The sequence below is a fragment of the Elgaria multicarinata genome, chromosome 12 (assembly GCF_023053635.1).
Source record: "Elgaria multicarinata webbii isolate HBS135686 ecotype San Diego chromosome 12, rElgMul1.1.pri, whole genome shotgun sequence".
NCBI lineage: Eukaryota > Metazoa > Chordata > Lepidosauria > Squamata > Anguidae > Elgaria > Elgaria multicarinata.
The window spans coordinates 21,189,355-21,211,627 of NC_086182.1; the positions used below are offsets into that span (position 1 = coordinate 21,189,355).

At 41.8% G+C, this 22,273-nt stretch overlaps 1 protein-coding gene across 1 annotated transcript; it reads right to left on the minus strand.

Moving 5' to 3' along the window:
* Positions 1–280: 280 nt before the first annotated feature.
* On the minus strand, positions 281–20,809 carry CCDC15 (coiled-coil domain containing 15). Its single transcript, XM_063139060.1, has 11 exons — positions 20,750–20,809; positions 20,060–20,145; positions 19,065–19,296; positions 18,021–18,170; positions 16,611–16,718; positions 14,381–14,536; positions 13,535–13,651; positions 10,379–10,482; positions 5,110–5,346; positions 3,183–3,331; positions 281–1,403 (listed from the first exon to the last, which is right to left on the minus strand). Exons 3-11 carry the CDS (start codon positions 19,248–19,250, stop codon positions 1,285–1,287), a joined length of 1,326 nt encoding a protein of 441 aa, XP_062995130.1. The 5' UTR covers positions 19,251–19,296; positions 20,060–20,145; positions 20,750–20,809; the 3' UTR covers positions 281–1,284.
* Between the last annotated feature and the right edge of the window lie 1,464 nt (positions 20,810–22,273).

Consider the following 22,273-nt stretch of genomic DNA (forward strand, 5'->3'; position numbering starts at 1 on the left):
ACTGTAAGTAGGTTCCATTCTCTCCCCGCCCCCACATATGCTACACACACCCTCCATTATACACTATTTTTATAAGTTAGTAGAGTAGGCAGTCTGACCATGCTCCTCACACATTACTAAACCCCCGAATGCATTTGTGGTGGCTGTTTTGCAAAAGGGCAAGCACAAAACAGAAAAAAACTGGCAGTACACACTAAGTTATAAAATTTAAAACATTTTTATTAGAATGGGGTCAAGCAGCAGAGAATTATCTTTCTGCATGGTACCCAAAATGGTGCGTTTCTCTTTACAAATATTTACATTTGCAGCTGGGAAGGTTGGTAATCCAAAGAACATGAAGTCTCATGACAATTTCCTTTGCTGTCAATAAGAACTGAAGATTGAGCTATAGACTCCCTCTCTTTAGTAGAAGAGATTGAAGAACAGATGTTCAGAAGTATTTCTTCCCCAAAATATGGATTCAACTTGTAATATGGTGAAAGGATTTTGTAACATTTCAAGATTCTAGTCTGTCCTCTTACCACTTCCAAATCACGAACAAGGGGCTCCTCAATCGTCCAGCTATCATCAAACAGAGCAAAATCCTTAATGGCAGCCTCTTTGAGCACTTAATAGTTTTATATTGGAATATGTCGAGTTACATATTTCACTTAATTTCTTTAAGTGCGAATGATTTCTTCATCAGATCTTGCTATTGCCACACGTCTTCATTACGAGCAATAACTCTGTCCTTCTGCAGTGATCTCAGTCTCTTAGAGCTTTTCTGCACTTATAAAATCGGTACTTTCAGAGTTTGGAGGAGGAATGAAGGCCTGGGTTTGAGATCCATATACAGAGATTCTCAGAATAACTATTCACCTCCCCAAACAATGAGGCTTGTTGTCTCACAGAAAATGGATCGTTTCCCCCTCATATAGCCATCATATCCAAAGCCCAAACTGTCAAGTGCAACAAGCCAAATTCAGCGGAGCTTGCATGCTGAGATATACAGGTTTGGCTGTGCTCAAAATAGCTCTAAACCCTCTTTCAAACAGATGCCACAGGAAGATGTAGAGTTTTCAACATAGTATCTTACAGGAGACAAAACCTAGGTTATTAGTATGAGAAGGGAAAGGAAGTACCTTGTGGGAAGGTTCCCTCTTTCCAACATTTTTAGTAGGACTTGCGGCACAATCCAGAGGAGATTAGATATGGATGCCTACGTGTATACACTATCACCTACTTGCAAAGACCTTGCCTGAACAGCCAGGGATGGGAGGGAAGCATCAGTTCCAAAGTTCTCTTTCAGGAATGCTTAGAACGAGCATGTACAGACGCAAATGTATGGACAGCAAGTCTTGTGTTTGAACCCCCATCAATAACATTGCAAGATGAGATGACAGATTGCAGAGCCTGAGCATATGCTGAAAAAGAATGGAACAGCATTAGATTGTATATCACTTCTAAAATTGTATGGAGTATGGAGGGTGAACTTTTTCTCCCACTCCCATAATATTTGTTTGTTTATTTATTTATTAGATTTCTATACCGCCCAACAGCCGGAGCTCTCTGGGCGGTTCACAAAAATAAGCCATGCATACAGAAGAAACTCTTCACCCAATGCCCGTTTATGGAGCTTGCTGCCATAAGATGTGGCCGCTGACTTAAAGGGGATAGATAGGTTCATGGAGGCTAGGTCTATAAAATGGCTATACGAAATGCCATTGAATACCTGTTTTTTGTCTCTGTAGAGGCCACCACTGAAGGAGGAAGCAGCAGCCAGGCACCTCTCCATCGTGCCTGGGTCCAGCTCCAGCTGAGAGCCCCCTCCCTCCTGCTACCAACTGTCTCTGCAGAGGCCACCAGTGAGGGAGGAAGCAGCAGCCAGGCACCTCTCCGCCGTGCCTGGGTCCAGCTCCAGCTGAGAGCCCCCTCCCTCCTCCTACCAACTGTCACTGCTGAACTTTGCAACTAAGATTGCAGTGCCTGAATTTCCTTTCCTTTCCCCCCTCCTCCTCCCTCCCAATCCCCTTTCCTTTTGTGTCATGTCTTTTAGATTGTAAGCCTGTGGGCAGGGACTGTCAAGAAATACTTTTGTAAGCCGCCGTGAGAGCCTATTTTGGCTGAATGGCGGCATAAAAATACTTAAATAAATAAATAAATAAAATACCAATTGCTAGGGAGCAAGAGCGTGGAAGGACTGTGGCCTTCACGCCCCGCTCAAGGTCTTTATAGATGAAAACGGGTTGGCCAGTGTCAGAAACGGGGTGCAAAACTAAATGGATCCTTGGCCTGATCCAGAAGGGTGGCTCTTGCATAGCTAATTAACTGGGATGCAATACCACTCTGCTCCCCTTACTCCATGTCAATCTGACTGAACAATTTTATTATTCTTGGGGGTCAGGAATTAAGCAGTGTATGGAGCTCTTTTGTAGAGAAACTCCACTGCATCCAAGGTAATGAAGCCATTTGCTGCAGTGTGATCAGACAGCAGCGAAGTCTTTAGCATGGCCGTACCAGAAGGTACAATTGCTTCGCAGACAACAGCCTGGTGGTGGGAAGTCAACCTCTGAAATACAGAAGCCCACTACATCTTCAAGACTCTTTAATTACATAACAAGCTTTAAAAGGCACACCTGGCCTCAGGCTCTGAATGGGAAACACCAGAGCAAGCCACCTTGGTGGAAGAACCCTTGCTTACCAGGTGCGCTTACCGATGAAGGATTTGTCCACATGAAAATGATCTTAATGGCAAAATCCCCCCTTGCCCTTTCTGTACTTCCAAGATGTTAGAGATACTAACGTCCCCCTACCCCACTTTTTTTTTTTTAAGGTTTAGCTCTGCAGGGCTAGGGAATTTAAATGTAGCAGATCCTCAAAACATAGGTGCTGGCACTGGATAACATGCAATGGTCAAATCAAGAATGCGTGGCACAACTGTGGCCACACAGTCAATTAGGGTGCCTATATATAGGATGAAATCTGGTTCAAAGTGTCACGCTCGTTAGAAGGAAGAACAGAGGCAATCAGAACCAATTGTACGTTTGCATCCATGCTTAAATACCAATTGGCATGTCTCAGCCTTTCAAGGGATTACAGCCTGCTGTGACAGGCATTAGCTGCTTTAATGTATGCCAGTATTCAAATCAACATGAAGAATTCTCAACTGCACTTAGTAATATGGACTTCAGAACGCCTGATACCTTTGTGGTTTTTATAGAATACACAGTTGTTGGCACAGCTATCAGGATGAGCATCCCAGAAATCTGAACCACAGAAGCACAATGGAGGCAAATTGATATTGTACGTTTTGATCTTCTCCCGCATCAGGGCTCGTAAAGCTTCCACATATCTGAAAACAAACAAGAGAAACAAACACAAAAAAAAACTTTTAATTTGCCTGGCAAGGGATTGTTTCAACGGCTCAGTGCTAGAAAACTTTTCAGGGTTGACCCACAGCCTTGTTAACATTCCAGCAGTTGAGTGATGTTAGTCCCTTTCAGCAAACACAACAAGCGAAAAAAGAAAAAAAGCCACCAGTGAGTCTAGTGGCACCATAGATTTATTGGAATATAAGCTTTTGCAGAGAACTCACTGTGTGAGATGAACTGTATGAACTTTAACCTCCGTTGGTGCGCATATTAACAGAAGGCCATGAAATGCATGAGGCACAATTTGAGATATTTCTGTTTAAGGATTTCGATAGAATCCTATATCAATTGATTTCAGGATAATTTACAATCACATCAAATTACAGAGCTGGATCCCGACTTAGTCATACTTAGGAAATTCACTGAAGTCGGTGGAACTAAACCTTAGTCCCAACCAACTTGTCCCATTGATTTCAATGGGTCTACTTTAGCATGGCTAAGTCTGGATAGTAAAAAATAAAATTAGAACAAAGTAACAAAATACAGAGCAATTAAAAATCAACCAAGCCTTGTTGAGCATGGAAATGAGTTTCGCAAGTGAGCATGAGAGTCTAAAATGCTGTCTCTCTAGCTGGCACTTTCTTTACTTTCAATGACAGGGGCACCCAGAGAGGGATATCAGAAGGTAACCTTAGTACATAGATAGTCCCAAGCCATTTAAAACTTTCTAAGCAAACCCCAGCACTTTAAATTGGGCTCAGAAAGAGACCAGAAGCCAGTGCAGCTTGCTTAATACTGATAAATGTATCAATCAGTGCTCAAACATATATACAAAAGTAGAGACAAGTGTGTATTCACCACCACAACAGTTTGTGCTGCAAAACTGGTGTGTGTGTGTGTGTGGGGGGGTAAACAGTAGCAGGAGAGAAATCCCTGGTTTAGATTGAGTGCTAAAAATGAATCGAACCAAACCTACTAATAATACTTCAGTAATTTCATGCTGGAGTTGATTTCAACTCACCAGGGGTGTTTCTCAGGAGAATGAAAAGTTCTTTTGCTTTCTGAATGCTGCCATTTTGGACAGCTATGTTACCTGTATTCTTGCATGTAGAAACTGATCAACAAAAAGGCATTGATGGCATACAAATGACTCTCTTACAGTCTAGTTAATTATATTAAGGCTTGCGATCCTGTTGCCCAAGTGAATACGGGCACAGGGCTGGCATCTGGTTGGCCTGTTATTCCTTGAGCACAATCACTGCCTTGGGAGGGGCCTTGCCCTGAAAGGTGGCCTATGTATATTTTAAATAAACCATGCTGCGCTGACACACATGACCCAGCAGCCCTGCGACCACCAAAAACTTTGCTGTGATTCACTGGAGCATTTGGAACCGAAACAGCTTAGATGGCCAAGAAGTTGCTGTGACACTGCTCCAACCTGTCACAGGAATGTTGGTTGGTTTCGCAAGGGCATTGACCACATGGTGCCCTTGTTCACAAGATGACCCAAGATCTGCTGGAGTCCCATCAGCATGGCGTATTTCTGAATAGTTGCTAGAGACAGACAATGGAGGGCTTTTGCTTTCCTGCCCTGCTAGTGGGTCTTTCAGAAGCATCTGACTGGCCAGTGTAAGAAAAAAGATGCTGGAACAGATGGACATTTGGGCTAATGCCAGACCTACTGGAGATTTGTGGCCTCAATTCCTGCATCTGGAATTTTAGAACATCAAAAAAGTTGTCCTTCGATATTTCAGCTCACCTTGAGTATTCTTTATTTCTCTGTTGTCTTTCCTCTGCCTCTTTCTTCTGTTGTCTTTCTGCTACCTCTTGTTTCCGTTGTCTTTCTGCTACTTCTTGTTTCTGTTGTGTGTCCTCCAGTTTAAGTTCTTCTAAGTTTTCACACCACTTTTCCCTGGAGATAGCATTGCCATGGGATGCCCTCTCCTGTATCCTCTGTTCCTCTGCATAGCGCCGACGCTCCTTTTCTTTCTTAATTCTGCAGGCAGAAATTGGTTTTTATGCAGTCTTCCAAAAGATCACACATTATGAGCACAGGATTAAAAATCAGAAGAACACAAATCCATTCGGAGTTCTGCAGAAGCAGTGTACCTCCAAATACCAGTTGCTGGGAAAGAAGTGTAGGAGGGCAACTGCCTTCACACCCTGGAGGATTCTGGTTAGGGTTTGAAACCAGATGCTGGACTAGATGGACTTTTAGTCTAAGCTAGCAGGGCTCCTCTTATGAAATACAGAACGCAACCGCTGTAAGTTTCACCTGATTTCTAAGTCAAAAGCTGTTCAAGTTGAGAGGAAAAGTACAAGAATTTAAAAGAAAAACACACTTGCTTAACAAAGCTATATTGCTGAGGGAAATTGATAGCCACTTGATTTTTCGGTTCTCTCCCCTCTGCCACTCTCCTTAAAATTCAATATTTGTACAGACTTTATTGCATCATCATAAAGTTTTCACTAGTAAAAAGCTGTGGGAGCAAGGCCAGGTTGACCTTAGCAGAGTATATAACCATAACAAGCAGGTTCACTCCTATACATAGGAAGACTCTGTAGCTAGTAAGCTGGAGAAAACTGAGCGAAGTACGAATCTATCACAACAGGAGATAATTCCTCTTGTTGTTGAAAAAAGTATAACTGCTTCTGGGTATAAGTTGCCTGGGGTGATCTCTGTACTTCTGACATTCTATTTTTTCAAAATACAATTAAAAAAACCTTAAAGTTACAATGGCAATAAAGTGACATGATTTGTCCCATAAGGTTAGGAGAGAAAAAAACTACTGAAATTCAGTTTTAGTACAATATAAGCCAAAACCTATTGGGCTGAGAAACCTATAAGTATCCTGTGAATGTAGTTTTATGAGAAGCTCTGGAATTGGAAGACAGTAGTTGGAGAGTTTATCTCTGCTTGGGTAGCTACTAGTCATTTGAGACTCTCTTTCATAGGATCTTTACTAAACAAGTTGTGGGGGTGGCAAGGTGAGGGGAAAAGAGGTTGGTGGGACCAACAGAGAGAGCAGGATGCAGAGTACAGGCAGAGTAGGATGATGCAACAACAGAACAAAACCACTATGCAATCATGTAAATGATCCTGGATCCAGGAAAGAGATGCATCTTGTTTTCCCCTTTGGGATTTACTACCTAGCTGTTCCAGTTTCTGCATGGTTACTGGTTACACAGGGTAGGCTTGTGGTGTTCTGGCAGAAGAGCTTCTTTGCAGTTGTATATGGCTCCAATTAGAAATATATAGCTCACAGCCTCAGAGCATGGCCGAAAACACGCAATGCAGCAACCCTGCTGGAGCTAAGCCGGTCTGGACACCACCTTGTGTTCCTTTAAAGAAGAGTGTAGACCAGGACTCAAGAAGCCCAGTTTTAAATTGCCATTTTAAACACTCAATGACCCCGGGACAGTCCCTATCTTTCAGCCGAGCATGCCTCACAATGCCCTTCATCTCAGTCAAGAGATGAAGGGCAGAAAGTTTCCCAGGGATTATTTATCCATGGAAATTTTTCCATTTCGTAAGTTTATTAGCAACAGTGAATGAATGCTGACTACAAATACTAAATTAGGCAAGCCTGGCACTTTCAAAGTTGTAGATGAGTGGCTGTCAGGATATCATGCACATTCCTGACATGTGTGGGTGATAACTTTCTCCTACAGAAAGTGGAGGAAGGAACTAGAGGATCGGCAATCCTTGACTTGATATTGACCAATAGGGATGACTTCGTGGATAAAGTGGCAGTTACGGGAACTCTGGGGGGAAGTGACCATGTCATGCTTAAATTCTTGATTATGAAGGAGACAAAAGTTGAGTGTAGCCATACACGTACTCTGGATTTTAGGAAAGCTGATTTTAATAAACTCAGAACTATGATAAGTAAGGTCCCGTGGTAAGTGAGCCTAATGAGAAAAGGAGTGCAGGATGGGTGGGAGTATTTAAAAAAAGAAATTTTAAAGGCAGTTACAAACAATTCCAACTAAGAAAAATGATAGAAGACAACAGAGGAAACCAATGTGGCTCCACAAAAAGCTTAGAGATGACCTGGAAACAAAAAAGGATACATATAGGAAGTGGAAGGAAGGCCAGGCTACAAAAGAAGGGTACAGACAGGTGGCGCAGAAGTGCCGAAATGGCATCAGGAAGGCTAAAGCTGTGACTGAGCTGAGATTAGCGAAGGATGCTAAAAGCAATAAAAAGGCTTTCTTCAGATACGTGAGTAGTAAAAGACAGAGGAAAGAAATGGTGGTTCAACTGCTTAATGAGGATGGCAAACTGATAACAGATGACAAAGAAAAGGCTGAAGTGCTCAATTCCTACTTTGCCTCAGTCTTCTCCCAAAAGTGGGTCTATGACTACCACCTGGAAAAAGTGAAGCAGAAGTTGAGGGGGCAGAATTGCAGTTTGAGATTGATAAACAAATAGTCAAAGAACACCTAATTTCCTTGAATGAGTTCAAATCTCCAGGGCCCAATGAACTGCATCCTAGAGTAATGAAGGAGCTAGCGGAAGAACTCTCAGAACCTTTGTCTATTATCTTTGCAAAATCATGGAAGACGGGTGAGGTGCCGGATGACTGGAGGAGGGCTAACGTTGTCCCTATCTTCAAAAAGGGCAAAAAGGAAGAACCTGGGAACTACAGACCAGTCAGTCTGACATCCATCCCTGGGAAAATTCTGGAGCAGATTATAAAGAAGTCAATCTGTAAACACCTTGAAATCAATGCAGTGATTACTAGAAGCCAACATGGATTTGTCAGGAATAAATCCTGTCAGACTAATTTGATCTCATTTTTTGATAGGATAACCTCCCTTGTGGACTGTGGGAATGCTGTGGACGTCATATATCTTGACTTCAGCAAAGATTTCGACAAAGTGCCCCATGATATTCTGATTAACAAACTAGCTAAAAGTGGGCTAGATGGAACAACTATTAGGTGGATTCACAGTTGGCTACAGAATCGGACTCAAAGAGTACTTATCAATGGGTAGAGGCAACGAGTGCGGTACCACAGGGCTCAGTCCTGGGCCCAGAGCTCTTCAACATTTTTATTAATGATTTGGACGAGGAGGTGCAGGGAACGCTAATCAAATTTGCAGATGACACCAAAATTGGGTGGGATAGCTAATACCCTGGAAGACAGAAACAAACCTCAAAGTGATCTTGATAGGCTGGAGTGCTGGGCTGAAAACAACAGAATGAAATTTAATAGGGATAAATGCCAAGTTCTATATCTAGGAAATAGAAACCAAATGCACAGTTACAAGATGGGGGATACTTGGCTCAGCAATACTACAAACGAGAAGGATCTTGGAATTGTTGTAGATCACAAGCTGAATATGAGCCAACAGTGCGATATGGCTGCAAGAAAGGCAAATGCTATTTTGGGCTGCATTAATATAAATATAGCTTCCAAATCACGTGAGGAACTGGTTCCTCTCTATTTGGCCCTGGTTAGGCCTCATCTAGAGTATTGCCTCCAGTTCTGGGCTCCACAATTCAAGAAGGACGCAGACAAGCTGGAGCGTGTTCAGAGGAGGGCAGCCAGGATGATCAGGGGTCTGGAAACAAAGCCCTATGGAGAGAGACTGAAAGAACTGGGCATGTTTAGCCTGGAGAAGAGAAGATTGAGGGGAGACGTGATAGCACTCTTCAAATACTTAAAAGGTTGTCACACAGAGGAGGGCCAGGATCTCTTCTCGATCCTCCCAGAGTGCAGGACACGGAATAACGGGCTCAAGTTAAAGGAAGCCAGATTCCAGCTGGACATCAGGAAAAACTTCATGTTAGAGCAGTACGAAAATGGAACCAATTACCTAGGGAGGTTGTAGGCTCTCCGACATTAGAGGCATTCAAGAGGTAGCTGGGCAACCATCTGTCAGGGATGCTTTAAGGTGGATTCCTTCATTGAGCAGGGGGTTGGACTCGATGGCCTTGTAGGCCCCTTCCAACTCTGCTATTCTATGATTCCTTTAGGCTGCCAAACTTTATTAGTGTTAGCAGTTTCCAGTACTTCTGTGTACTTCTTCAGTTGAAACAATGTAAGGGAACCACATGCTATTTTCTTTAATTTGTTTACAAGCTTTGCAAGAAAAAAAATCTATATAACGCTTAGTGTGCTTTAATTTTTCCTTCAACTATATCAGGCGAAACGCTTGTGGGGTATTGGGACAATGAATAAACTTTAGAAAAAAGCTTTGTTATTTAAAGTAAAATAAATATGCTAAATTAGATCACTCTCTAGGGCATTAGAAAAAATTCTGATACAAATTTAAATTTGCATAGGAAAATTTTCCAATTCAAAATGTTCCAGGAAACTCACATCAGGATAAAATGGAAGAGGGGTGGTGGTGGAGAGAACGATGTACTCTGCCTTGAGCTCTTCGAGGGAAGAATATGAATGCAAGTTTCAGTTTTTTAAAAAAAAATCCCAAGAAATAAGGAAACTTGACAAATAAACCTACCTCCTCTCAGCAATGCAATAGACCTAGGATCTGAGTCATTGTACCTGTCCAACTACCAAAACATTTTGCTTCCTACGTGCAACAAAACTGTTTCATTGCTATTCTACTGGCAGAATGTCTGTTCCTCTAAGGTAGTAAATTTTTGGTCAAAGTATGTCCTTGCATGTTTGGAAACTTCTGTTTGTTTGCAATCTGATCTCTGCCCCTTAAAGGCAGTGCAATAAAATGTTGTATCCATAAAATAATTCAACCTGCTCATTTTCCCAGTGAGCTAAGAAAATGGAAAATACGTTCACTGTGATCACTGCAGAACTATTCTACATGCAGAAAGAGATTGGAGACAGAAGTGATCATGCCACACAATTGAGAAGGCAAACTGAAAGGCTAGGATGTGGTGCTGAAGAAGGCTTCCAGTAAAATGCAAGAATAAGGATTCTTCTATGGTTTAATTAGCACAGCAATAATGTGTTTCCTACAGTCTTCAGTTCCTACGCTCTTAGATATGACCCGTATAAATTAAAAGCAAAAGGGATGGTAATATATTGAACATGTACTTGTCCATTTTCCTCTGCCATGTCTTCTGCCTTTGTTGCTCCTTTACTTGTTCTCTTTCGATGTCCATGAAAAGCCGTCGGTATCTCAAGTACTGGCTTTGACGCTACAGAATGAAAGGTTGAGAGCAATGTTGGGTAAAACTTGCAACTTGCACTGCACAATATCATGCTATAGATACTACACAGAAGACTGTTTGCAGCCATTCCACCAGGCTTCAGCAATGGTCGAGGTAGTTACAGCACAGCCCACCACAGAGACTCAGCTTGGAACAACTGCTGTTAGGTTCCTTCTCTCCCAGCCTACTCAATTCAGTTTGTCGTTAGGCTTTTCTACACACAGCGCAGTAAAAAACACAAGAACAAGATTCAAAACGCCCATGTACAAGAGAATCAAACTAAATATAATAAAGTGATAAAAAAATTAAAATGTCAACAACTAATTTGTGTATTAAAAATACTAAATTAATTAAAATAGATCAGTAATCTGTATCATCATCTATCGACATAACAGACTCCCTCTTCCCTTAAGCTAAGCTAACAAATTTGGCAGTATGATATGGCTCATGAGTCTTATCAGCCTTTTAGATACAAGCCTTTTTGGTGTTTCTGGACAACCTGGTGAGCCAGGTTATCTACACATCCAGGACTACTGTGAATTCATGACTAAGAGACTTTAGAACAGAGGCTAGTCTGTGATGTTACAGGTACGTTGACCATCCAGGAAACAAGGACACTTGGGTTTCCCTTGTTCTGAAACAAGGTAAACATACTTGTTTGGCTCCATTTCTTCTCCTGTCTCCTAATCCACCCATCCTGCCCCTTGCGTGAGCCACGCCATAAAAACTGTTGCATATAATCTCCCACGCCCTGGCATGTTACTTCTCTAGCCCAATCCTCAGTCCTTATTTGGTGAACTCTAATGGCCACCCTCTATCTTTCTCTTTCTCTATTACAGCTAATGGAAATAGTCTGCTTATAGTGATAAGGAGTTGTTATTAATGATGTGAGGCTGCTGCAAAATTTTGCATTGGAATTTTCTGGAAAATTAGGCTAAGTTACATAGGAGTAATTTGCAATAGAAAAATCACAGTTTCCTTCAGAAAAATTTCTGATGCCCTAGAGTGATCTAATTTGGCATGTTTGTTTTATTACTTGTATTTAGTTAACAAAGCTAAAAAATAACACATGCTATTTTTTATCCCAATACACCATGAAATTTAGACATTTGACCTAAAATATTTGAGGGAAAGAAGCAATCACATCAACACTTGGAATACTTGTAAAATTACTGAAATGCTTGCAAAAATGTAAAGACCGTAACATGCACTTCCCTTACATAGTTTAACTTTAAGAGGGGGGAAAGAGTACTGAAAACTGTGGACACTAATAAATTTTAGCAACCTAAAGAATTGTGCATGATATGCTGTTAAGCACTCTTCTGCAACTTTGAAACTGGCAAGCTTGACATCCAGTCATTGTTACTCACAAACTTATGAAATGGAACATTTTCCATGGAAAAATAAAGCACTGGAAAATGTTCCATCCCATATCACTGGCATTTCTGAAAATATTTATGGTGATTTCCTTAGTCAGTAAGCTAACTTCTGTTTTGTTGGAGTACAATGTATGATGATTTGCTGTGTGCATGCCATGTCTCTGCAAAAGATCTCTATATTTCCAGATTTATTGGTGACATCTACACATGCAAGGTTGTGCACGTGTGGCCATGAACATTCAGTGACCTGGTTTGCATTTAACAACCCAGAATATGGGTTTTCATTAGTGCAAACCTGGAACAACAGATTAACTCTAGGATAACCACAAACAATTAAGGAAGAAGTGCCATGATTTGTCATTGAGTTGTGAACTCTGCTTTTATTTTTACAACGGGCTGTCACTACATACAAACCCAGAACCAACAGCTGTTCATTGGTTGTTTTGCAGGCTTGAGGAAGCAAGCAGAACTGGTAAAAAAAAAGCCTGCCTGTTCTACATGCCAGTACTAGAGTGACAAAAAAAACATTTGGTATACAGGGAGGGAGTGGGTGAAGGAGGAGGAAATCAACCTGCATTTTGCGTGACAGACAAATCACAGGTAAACTCTGGGTAATGCAATAACCCATACTCTAGTTTGTCACTACGTGTGAATTAGATCAGTGTCGCTGATAAGCATATTTGTAGAATTCAATAAAGTTGTTACACCTTCTTTGCATGTTGCAATTAAAGTTACGCCAATACAACTTATTGGAAATAAGCTAGAAGGGACACAGACCTATTGAACCAGGTTTCCCTCTGCTGGTAAGTAATTAAATCACAACTCTGTGCTTTGCCTCCCATTTGTGAGAGTTGAACAGTCTAGTTCGTTCTCAAATGCATATCCCACTTGGAAGTCCAAAACCAGAAATGCATCACTGTGCATTTGTTTGCATTGGCATTTCATTGCATGCTCTGGAAAATGTTTTAAAGTACATAAATTACTTTTTTCTAAAACGTGGAAGTGTATACACACAGTCACACCACTGTATTTTAGCATTGAAATCAATCTCCCATTAAAGATAAGCAGTGAAACAGAATTCTCCTGTTGACCTTCAAAGCTTTTCACGGTCTAGCTCCTGCCTATCTCTCCTCTCTCATCTCACACTATTGCCCCACTCGTGCTCTTCGCTCCTCTGATGCCATGTTTCTCACCTGCCCAAGGGTCTCTGCTTCCCTTGCTCGGCTTCGTCCATTTTCTTCTGCTGCCCCTTACGCCTGGAACGCTCTTCCAGAACATTTGAGAACTACAAGTTCAATCACAGCTTTTAAAGCTCAGCTAAAAACCTTTCTCTTTCCTAAAGCTTTTAAAACTTGATGTTGTTTAGACTTTATACTGTTAGTTTTACCCTACCCTGTGCCTGTTTACCCTACCCTGTGCCTGTTTGCATTCTCTTCCCCTCATTGTTTTACCATGATTTAGTTAGAATGTAAGCCTATGCGGCAGGGTCTTGCTATTTACTGTTTTACTCTGTACAGCACCATGTACATTGATGGTGCTATATAAATAAATAAATAAATAAATAATAATAATTAGAGAGTCATACCTTGCAGCCGCCACAGCCCTGCACTGTTTCCTCGCGGAAACTCATTTGCAAAGGGAATTCACTTAAGACCACATACCTGCTTCTTTGAATCTTCTATCTCTCTTCCGGGCCAAAATATGCGAGCAGCTCGAGTTTCAGTGCCAATTACTGAAGAGCCCCCTGGATAGTTACCTTTCAATATCTCACCATTAACCTGCAAAGAGGGAAAACAGAGCAAGTAGCAACTCTAAGAACCTCTGGAATAAGCCATTTTATGTAAAAGGTTCTGATTAAGCTTTAATTTAATTTCTCCATTTTTGTTTTCCAAGAAGCTTATTTATTGCAAGTTACATGGACTATGGACATGATCCAGCCAAAGCTAAACAGTTTCATATCCCGTTGATCTCCGTGGAAAAAGTTTACCCACCCCCCTTAACTCTCACACTGAAATCAATGGGATGCAGAACTGCTTAAGTATGTTGTGATCATACGGCATATTTGGTGCAATAGTTTAGATTTGCTTTATTTATTTGGGCCCATTGAAAAGTTTGTAAACAACCGATGCTTAAATCAGTGTGGATCTGATTGGCCCCTTTTATGAGAACTTCATATAAGAATGAGATATAAGCATAAAAGAAATCTTTTAAAAAGCAGAAAGAGTAGATTGCAAATGTCTAAAGATGTACCAAGTACATATTCAAAATAGTTAGCGCATAAAAGGTTGTTTAACTATGGAAAAGCCGGCACCCATTTATCACTCGTTTGTACCTTGAGCTACAAGCTGATGATGGAAGAACAGAAAGCAGTTTGGCACTTAGTTCAGAGGTAGAAATATAGAAGCTATGAGACAAGTTCAACTAACTTCCATTCCTATAGCATGGCCTCACACAAGAAAACGAGAACAGAAAGGGCAGTTGTCTGCCAAAGTATGGAGAAGTCTTACTTTTTGAAACTCTACGGTATAGTCCAAGCGCCTTTCCTGCTGTCCTCGCTCCTGCTCTCGCAGTTCTGCTGGAAGGTCATGGAATCCCACAAGAGGAAACTCCCCACTGTCACCCTCTTGTGCATTGACTGGAGATGTCTTGCAAGATTCTGACTTCTAAAGAAAGATGTAGGTGTTATTTCAGAAGTCCCTGCATCATGTACGTATTATGCGGCAGGGTCTTGCTATTTACTGTTTTACTCTGTACAGCACCATGTACATTGATGGTGCTATATAAATAAATAATAATAATAATAAATAAATACACAAACAAAATGAATTGGAGAGATGGTTTGAATCTTGGATCAATTTCTGGGAAATCACATGAGAGCAGATCCATGTGCCAGGTCTCTCTCCAAATCACTATGAGGTGGGGCATTTTGAAGTATAGCATCGTCAGGCTCCAGGAACTAAACCTTTCTCCAGACTGTGCCCTTGTCCAAAAATTCCCCAACAAAGCAGCCTCTAAAAAACAAGAAGTTTGTCTCAGCAGAGCTCTGAATCAGAAGTAATGCTACTGAGGGAAAATGCTTTTAAAACGGCCTGCTTGTTGGGGAAAAGAGATGGTGGGAAGAGTTTATTTCCCCCTTAGAATCATAGAATAGTAGAGTTGGAATGGGCCTATAAGGCCATAGAGTCCAACCCTCTGTTCAATGCAGGGATCCACCTTAGAGCATCCCTGGCAGATGGTTGTCCAGCTGCCTCTTGAATGCCTCTAATGTGGGAGAGCCCACGACCGCCCTAGGTAACTGGCTCCATTCTTGTATTGCTCTAACAGTCAGGAAGTTTTTCCTGATGTCCAGCTGGAATCTGCTTCCTGTAACATTCATCCGGGTCCTGCACTCTGGGATGATCAAGAGATCCTGGCCCTCCTCTGTGTGACAACCCTTCAAGTATTTGAAGAATGCTATCATGTCTCCCCTCAGCCTTCTCTTCTCAAGGCTAAACATGCCCAGTTCTTTCAGTCTCTTCTCCTAGAACTTTGTTTCCAGACCTCTGATCATCCTTGTTGCCCTCATCTGAACCCACTCCAGCTTTTTGCCTATGTTGTGTCTTAAATCTTATCCCTACCCCCTAACCCTCAATTCTCTGCTGCTTTATAGGGCTTTGGCACTACCCAGGTTGGATCATGCCACAGCCACATCCAATTGTGCCTCAATACATTTTCAAAAATGATAAAGCATCATCTAGAAGAGCAAGTTCGCAAAGTAACAATTGCAACTTTCACCCAATGACTTGATCTTGTAAACAGCTAGATAAGCTATCATAGGAGCATGCTCTCATCACTTCAAGAAATTACCTAATAGGATAAGATAAAGCTAAACACACATTTGGTATCACTTAAGCGGACTGTGTGAACTTGCCTAGTCACCCAACGTCAAATTTCAAGTACACCTCGTGGGAAGAATTAAAAGCTGCATCTCTTATTACTTGCAGAAATGAACTATGAACAGCTTTCCCCCTTTTTTTATAAAGAGAATTTTAATTAAGGTGTTAGTACAACTACGTAAGACTTCAGAAGTACTGGACCATCTCCTTAACTCTGATTGAGGAGACTTGCTGGGTGTTAAGAGAAAAGCAGACTGCATGCCTTCAGAGGAATTTTTACTGCATTCTTGCAGGCTAGTAGAAATAGTTTTTGACTACCCAGTCATAATTTGTGGACACATGGTCAGGTTGGCCTTGGAAGAAACAGTCATCATTCCAGGGAGAGCTTCTCATGGAATACTTCCTTCAATATTCCTTTCCAGGATTGTAGCATTGATCTATCAGATTCTGAAAATTAATTTCACCTTAACTTATTTGGCAAAATCCAGAACAAGAAACAGAACCCGTTCAGAGAGAACACTAAAAACATAGTCTAGCATTCCCTGCACAAGCAGAAGTGAGTCTTGGGCTCATCACTCCCCTCTTCTGGCACAAGGAGTTGAAAACCATGCTTTTTCATTATGCCTGAAAAGGGCCAAGGTATAGGTTTGTACCATGAGAGCTTTTAAAGAATATAGCAATTCAAATAATATAGTCAGATAACTTTAAAAAGCCATCTCAATCCATCATTTAGAATTCATTTTGTTCTAGCAGCCTGAAAGTGTTCACTTAGAAGTAAGCTCCAATGCTTTGCAGCTAGCCAAGTAAGTAAAGCAACTCTTGCAAGTTGTAACAAAGTAAGAGCATTTTCTCTGGGACTCACCTGTGTCCTTGGATGGCTCTCCCAAACGCCTCCTGGAAGAGCATCTCCTTCTGATACAGCTTTCCGGGAAGCCAGCCTTCGACGAACCTGCTGCACTGTTTTCCTTACCTGTGAACCGATATATAAAGAGCAAGTGACAGAACTGAGAGTTATAAAAAAGCTAGTTTATGGCATATTAGGATTGCCTCCACTGCTCTATAATGGTACCTTTGCATGCCAACACAGTTGAAGCCAGTAATTCCAGCTTTTCATACACCTGGAAATTATGTATATGTAGCGCTTTGCGTTTGTAAAAATATTTGTTGATTCATTTTCAGATGCATAGAGTAAAGGAACTGAGGCCCAATGGACAGAGATATGAAGGTAGAAGATATTTAAAGATAAAATGTGCAAATACCCTGTTTATTGCAAAGAGGAAAACACTCACAGTTTTAGCTTGCTCCGAGAATTGCAAATCTTGCACTTTCCCTCCAACATCCAGCAGATAATTAGGTTGATGCACAGATATTATTTTACTACCAGAACTGCAGATGACAGAATCTGTGTTGTATCTGTACAAACATGTGCTTTTCTTAGGGGTCAACTGCAATGCAGAATCTGAAAATCCTATCACAACAGAGCTTTCTTTTAGAGCCTACAGAAGAAAAAAGAACAATAAGAGAGAGTAATATGCATACAAGCCGAACGCGATGGGGGAGGGTTATAAAATGGCTCTGTACAGATAAGCACAACCGCTGAAGTCAGTTTTCTTTTAATAGCGGTACAATCTTTTTATTTTTGGTGGATTCTAGTGATTTTTAAGAATGATATCAAATTGTTTTCCTATGTGGTGAGAGGTAATTTTTAATGTTAATTAAATGCATTCTCAAGGAAAACATTGTACTAAAAGGTGAAAACTGGATTCAAATTTCTTCAAAAACTGGAGATAGGTAAGTACAGACATGCTCTAAAGCACAGCTCAGCAGAAAGTAGATCTCCAGATGTTTTGAATTTCAATTCCCATCAGCCCCTGCCAGCATGGACAGTGGTCAGGAATGCTAAAAGCTGAAATCCCAAACACTAATACCTGAAACTGGAAACTCTGTGTTGTTTAGGAGTTAAACCCATAGTTTATTGCTGATTGAACTCTAGGGTGGTTTAAACTTAAACAAACTAAAGTCTTGAGATTTGTATATAATGATATCAACAATGGGCACTCCTGAGTTATTTGGGAAAGGAGATGCAACGGGCACACAGAAGGCAGCGAGCTCACTCACTGCCATGACTAACTATGGGTTAAACATCCCATAGTGAACCAGGTCTGTTTCTCATTCCACGTAACTTCTATGCTTAAATCATGACACTTTCAAGGAGAGATCCACATGTGTAGTTAATAGAAGCAGAACAAAAGATTAGGAAATATTGCCTTACTGCTTCATAGGACTTCTGCAACTGTTGTTTTCTCCTCAGCTTAACATGTTGGTTCACTCTGTGTTTCACTTCCTCTTGAAAACGTTTCAGAACTAGCTCTTTTTCTTTCTGTTGTTCTTTATATTCTTCTTCAATTTGAGCTGCTATAGCCTAAAAAAAAAAAGGATTCAACATAGTTTAGACCAGGGGAGAGCAGATGGTAAACTGCAGTTTAACAGTGAACCCTAGCTAAGTTCAGGGGTAGCACCTAGTACCTTCAAGTTGCTGGAACTCTTGCAAAGAATACTGGACTAAAAAGAACTTGGTCTGATCCTACAAGAGACTTTAAGTTCAAGAAAGAACATATAGTTAAGACTTTGGACAGTTTAGTTACACCTTAAGTGTTGGTAGATCCCAAGCACGCACTCTTGCTTTGTAGCTTTAACCATCTGATGGACCACAGGATTCTAGTTTATAAAAAGAGTCACAACCACACAATACTGAAGCATAGACCAGGAGTAGACAACCTGCACCTCCTGAGATGTTGTTGGACTTCAATTCCTACCAGCCTCAGCCAGTATCATCAGTTGTGAGGGATGAGGAGAGTTATAGTCCAACAACTGGAGAGTCACATGTTCCCCATTCCTGTCTTAGTCATATTTAAGAGGAAAAAAGTGAATCACCAGATACATAGGGTAACACAAATTATGTAACCAGAGAAACTAGATTAAGCCAAGTTTTTTTAAATGTTGATTTACACAATCCTTGAAGTTACATAACTCAAATTGCAAATGTGGAGCTCTGCTAACATTGTCAGATAGCTAGTACAATCCAGATTGGGGGCATAGCTCAGTAAGAGAGACATTCTAATAATCTCCTATTGAACCCCCAGAACTTCCCGTTACGGAGGCCTAACGATCTCAAAGAACCACTACCAGTTGGAACAGACAGACTGAGGCTAGATGGATCCGTGATCTGAATAGAAATTTTTATTATATATAAAATGATGCTTTGCTAAAAATAAAAAAATATGGCAGTAGATAGGGATTTTTTCTTAGTACTCACAAATGCTGGGCTCTCTTCTTGCTCCACATAGTCTTGGGGAATCTCCACCCAAGCCCCAACTGGTGCCACACGCTGGGTCCTCTCTGCTAACACGTTCCAGTTTGCTGCCACTGATCGGGGCCTCATTTTTGCCTCAGCTGTTCTACAGAAACGCTGTTGTTGCAGCTGCTTCTTGGGTGGTAGCATCCCAACAATATAGCAATTTCAAACCTGGGATTTCTGGAAGGAGCCTCTGTTAAAATACAAGATCGAGCTTAACATTTGTACAATGTAGCTGCACTCACCTCTCGAACTGAGTTTTGCTTAAGACATGCTCATCCACTGTGCAACTAGGGATGCCAATGGGCCAGAAAAAAAGCCTGCTCTTGCAGAATCAGGTGACGCTTTCCATGGTGTGGAAATATCACCACCTCATCATTGCTGTTAAAGGGACATTTACAGAGTCAGGTTCAAAGAATTGACAATCCTGCCTAAGAGAGTAATTCCACAACTTTGACATTACTAAACCTGTTTCTTTAGTACTCTCAATTCATGTACACATTATTAGCCATCCATATAAGCCTCATTTTACACATCTGTCCAGCTTCTTTTCTAAAACACATTTCATCCTTGCACAAAATATTCCTGTGAGAATAAGAGATAACACAGCCTAAGATTCAAGGCTCTCTTCTAGAGTTTCCCATAGGCTATGGAGAAAGAAAAGAAGGAACAAAGATGGCTTGGCTCACTCCCATCTCCTTTACCAGAGTTTTAAGGAAGGTTTTCATGCAATAGAACTAAATATGATCCTTAGGATTGAATTTGTCATAGTTTGGGTATATACCTTTCTGATTTTTATATACTTATTCACAACTTGTTTGAAAAGCTTTTTTTAATGTATTTGTTTTATACTTATAAACCATTTACATTTAAAGACTTCAAAGCAGTGTAAACAAATCATAAAAACAAAGGCCAATGCACAGACTATACCATATCTATGTAAGCTAGACGCTTACATTTCACAGATGCATAAACAGATGGTTCTTCATAAATATTCAGCTGCCTGTATAGTTTTCATTTGCTTGGCAAGTTACTTTGGAAACTGTTGAAGTTGAGCAACAGTGCATAAATATCGTAAATAACAACAGTATTTAATGGCTGCAGACCAAATGGCTGTTTATTTGTGTATCGCCCCCCCCCGCCCCAAAGTCGGCTTGCTACAAACTTTCCCCTAAATTTTGTTAAAGGAACAGCAATGGCGACCAACACAATAACTCCACACTTTCTGCACAGCATCCCCAGACATCCCACCTGCTGCCCAACTGACCCACAGGGGAGACTCTGCCATCCCACCTCCAGAAGCATTTGTTACCAGAGCCTTCCCTGGGGGACCTCCGCGCCCGTGAGCAAGGGCGACTCCAGAGAACCTCTCCGTCCCAGGGAACTAGGCTTCTTCCATAGCATCGCGGCCCACCTGGACTATACCTGCGCCGCTGCCATGGCAACCCCCACCCACCCGGGATCCAATACCTGCCCTCAATGACGCGTGCTACCGCAGCTGGTGGCGGTGCCATAGCAACCACGCTAGGCCTCATCCTCGCACACCCTCACACGATAGGCCAGGAGGAAAACCAAAGGACACGCCCCGCCCCCAACCCGGAAGCAGCCACGCGACTCCGCGCTTTGTTTTCGATCCCATTCCCAACCGTCGTTTTGAAATCTCGCGCCGCTTCCGCCCCCCGGCTGGCAGCGTTCCGGCCCCGCCCTCCCCTTCACTAGGCACCAATCCAAGGGGAAGAAAGGGCGATGACGTTGCAAGCAAGGCACTGTCTGTCACTCTGCGTTTCGTTTGCGGATCCTGGAGCGCTTTGAGACGAAAACGCCCTTGCGGCTGGGACCGCCTCTTATCTGATAGCCGCGCCCATCGAACGTTTACTCATCCAATCAGTAGCCTCGGTTTAATTTAAGGCGGTCTCAAGCGTTGTCACTCGAATCCTTTATAGCCTGGACTGATAGGAAGTTGTTTATTGGTTATTCTATTTTCAGGGCTGTTTACATAACATTGAACTATGATAATAAATAATAATCCAAGATTCATAATAAAAAACAGGCAACAAAAGGAGCAGCCAAAACAAACTTTAAAAGGTTGAGCCAGATGGTAAAAGCAGGTTGGGGGGTGCTGGGAATGATTGGACTTTTTCTATCTGAACAGGCATAGGATTGCACCCTAAAAGGCAGTGTGGTATAGTGGCTAGTGTAGGACTGGGAGTCAGGAGATCTGGGTTCTAATCTCATAGCCATGGAAGCTCACTGGGTAACTTCTGGCCAATCACAGACTTTCAGCCCGACGTACCTCACAGGGTTGTTGTGGTAAGGATAAAAAGGAGAGATTATGGAGGAACCTTTGGTTCCTTAAGGAGATCAGCTGGGTCCTTCAACTTGCCCATCAACATTTAGCACCTGGACAGCAGACTGAGCCGGCCCACGGGTTGTCTGGTTGCATTCTGCCTCGCTATGCTGAAATGAAATATTTCAATTTAAATTATATAAGCCTTACATTTCCATCCTAGCAGATCAATTCACACATGCAAATTGTATACAAATCAGCACCCTCTTTTGCCTTCATTTTTGGTGATGCTGCCTGCCCACCCTTTTTTAGAAATGCAGACGCTCCCCCTCCTTCTGTAAGGTGGGTTGCTTTGACTCTTGCATGGCTGCACCACATTTATAGCACTTCTGACCCTTCTCATGTCTGGCAGTAGGCTGAGCGTCAGAGGGGTTTATCTGACCATATCATCAGTACGTCACAGAAAGGGAAGATAGGCCAGCTGGAACAAAGCCCTGTAGCGTTTAGCACTTGTCTTGCTGAAAACAAAGCTTTTGTTTGTGACTTTGCACTGTGTGGAGGCAAGGCCCAGAACACCAGTGGCAGAAAACAACTGCGGAGATTAGCTGTTCTTGTTTAAAATAAAAACAACAATTTCTGGGGGGAAACACTCTCCTCCAATTAAACCCCCCCACCTTAGGAATAGATCAAAGCAATCTGATGTACTCAGTGGCCTTCCAAGTCCATGGTTCTATGGGAACGGCCAATGGGAAGAGCTTTCATTGCTAGAATTTGGAAGACACAGGCAATAAAACAGTTTGGTAAGAATTCAAATGAGCATTTGGAGGACTCAACCCTCTGCTTCTACCTTAATCAGCCGTTTTAGAACAATTGGGACTTTCTA

Coding starts and splice junctions, on each gene's coding strand:
- CCDC15 (XM_063139060.1), bottom strand. CDS start 19,250: ATGCTACCACCCAAGAAGCAGCTGCAACAACAGCGTTTCTGTAGAACA. Junction 18,171..19,064: donor AAGAAGAGAGCCCAGCATTT/GTGAGTACTAAG, acceptor TTTTTTTTTTAG/GCTATAGCAGCTCAAATTGA. Junction 16,719..18,020: donor TGCAGAAGTCCTATGAAGCA/GTAAGGCAATAT, acceptor ATCGGTTCACAG/GTAAGGAAAACAGTGCAGCA.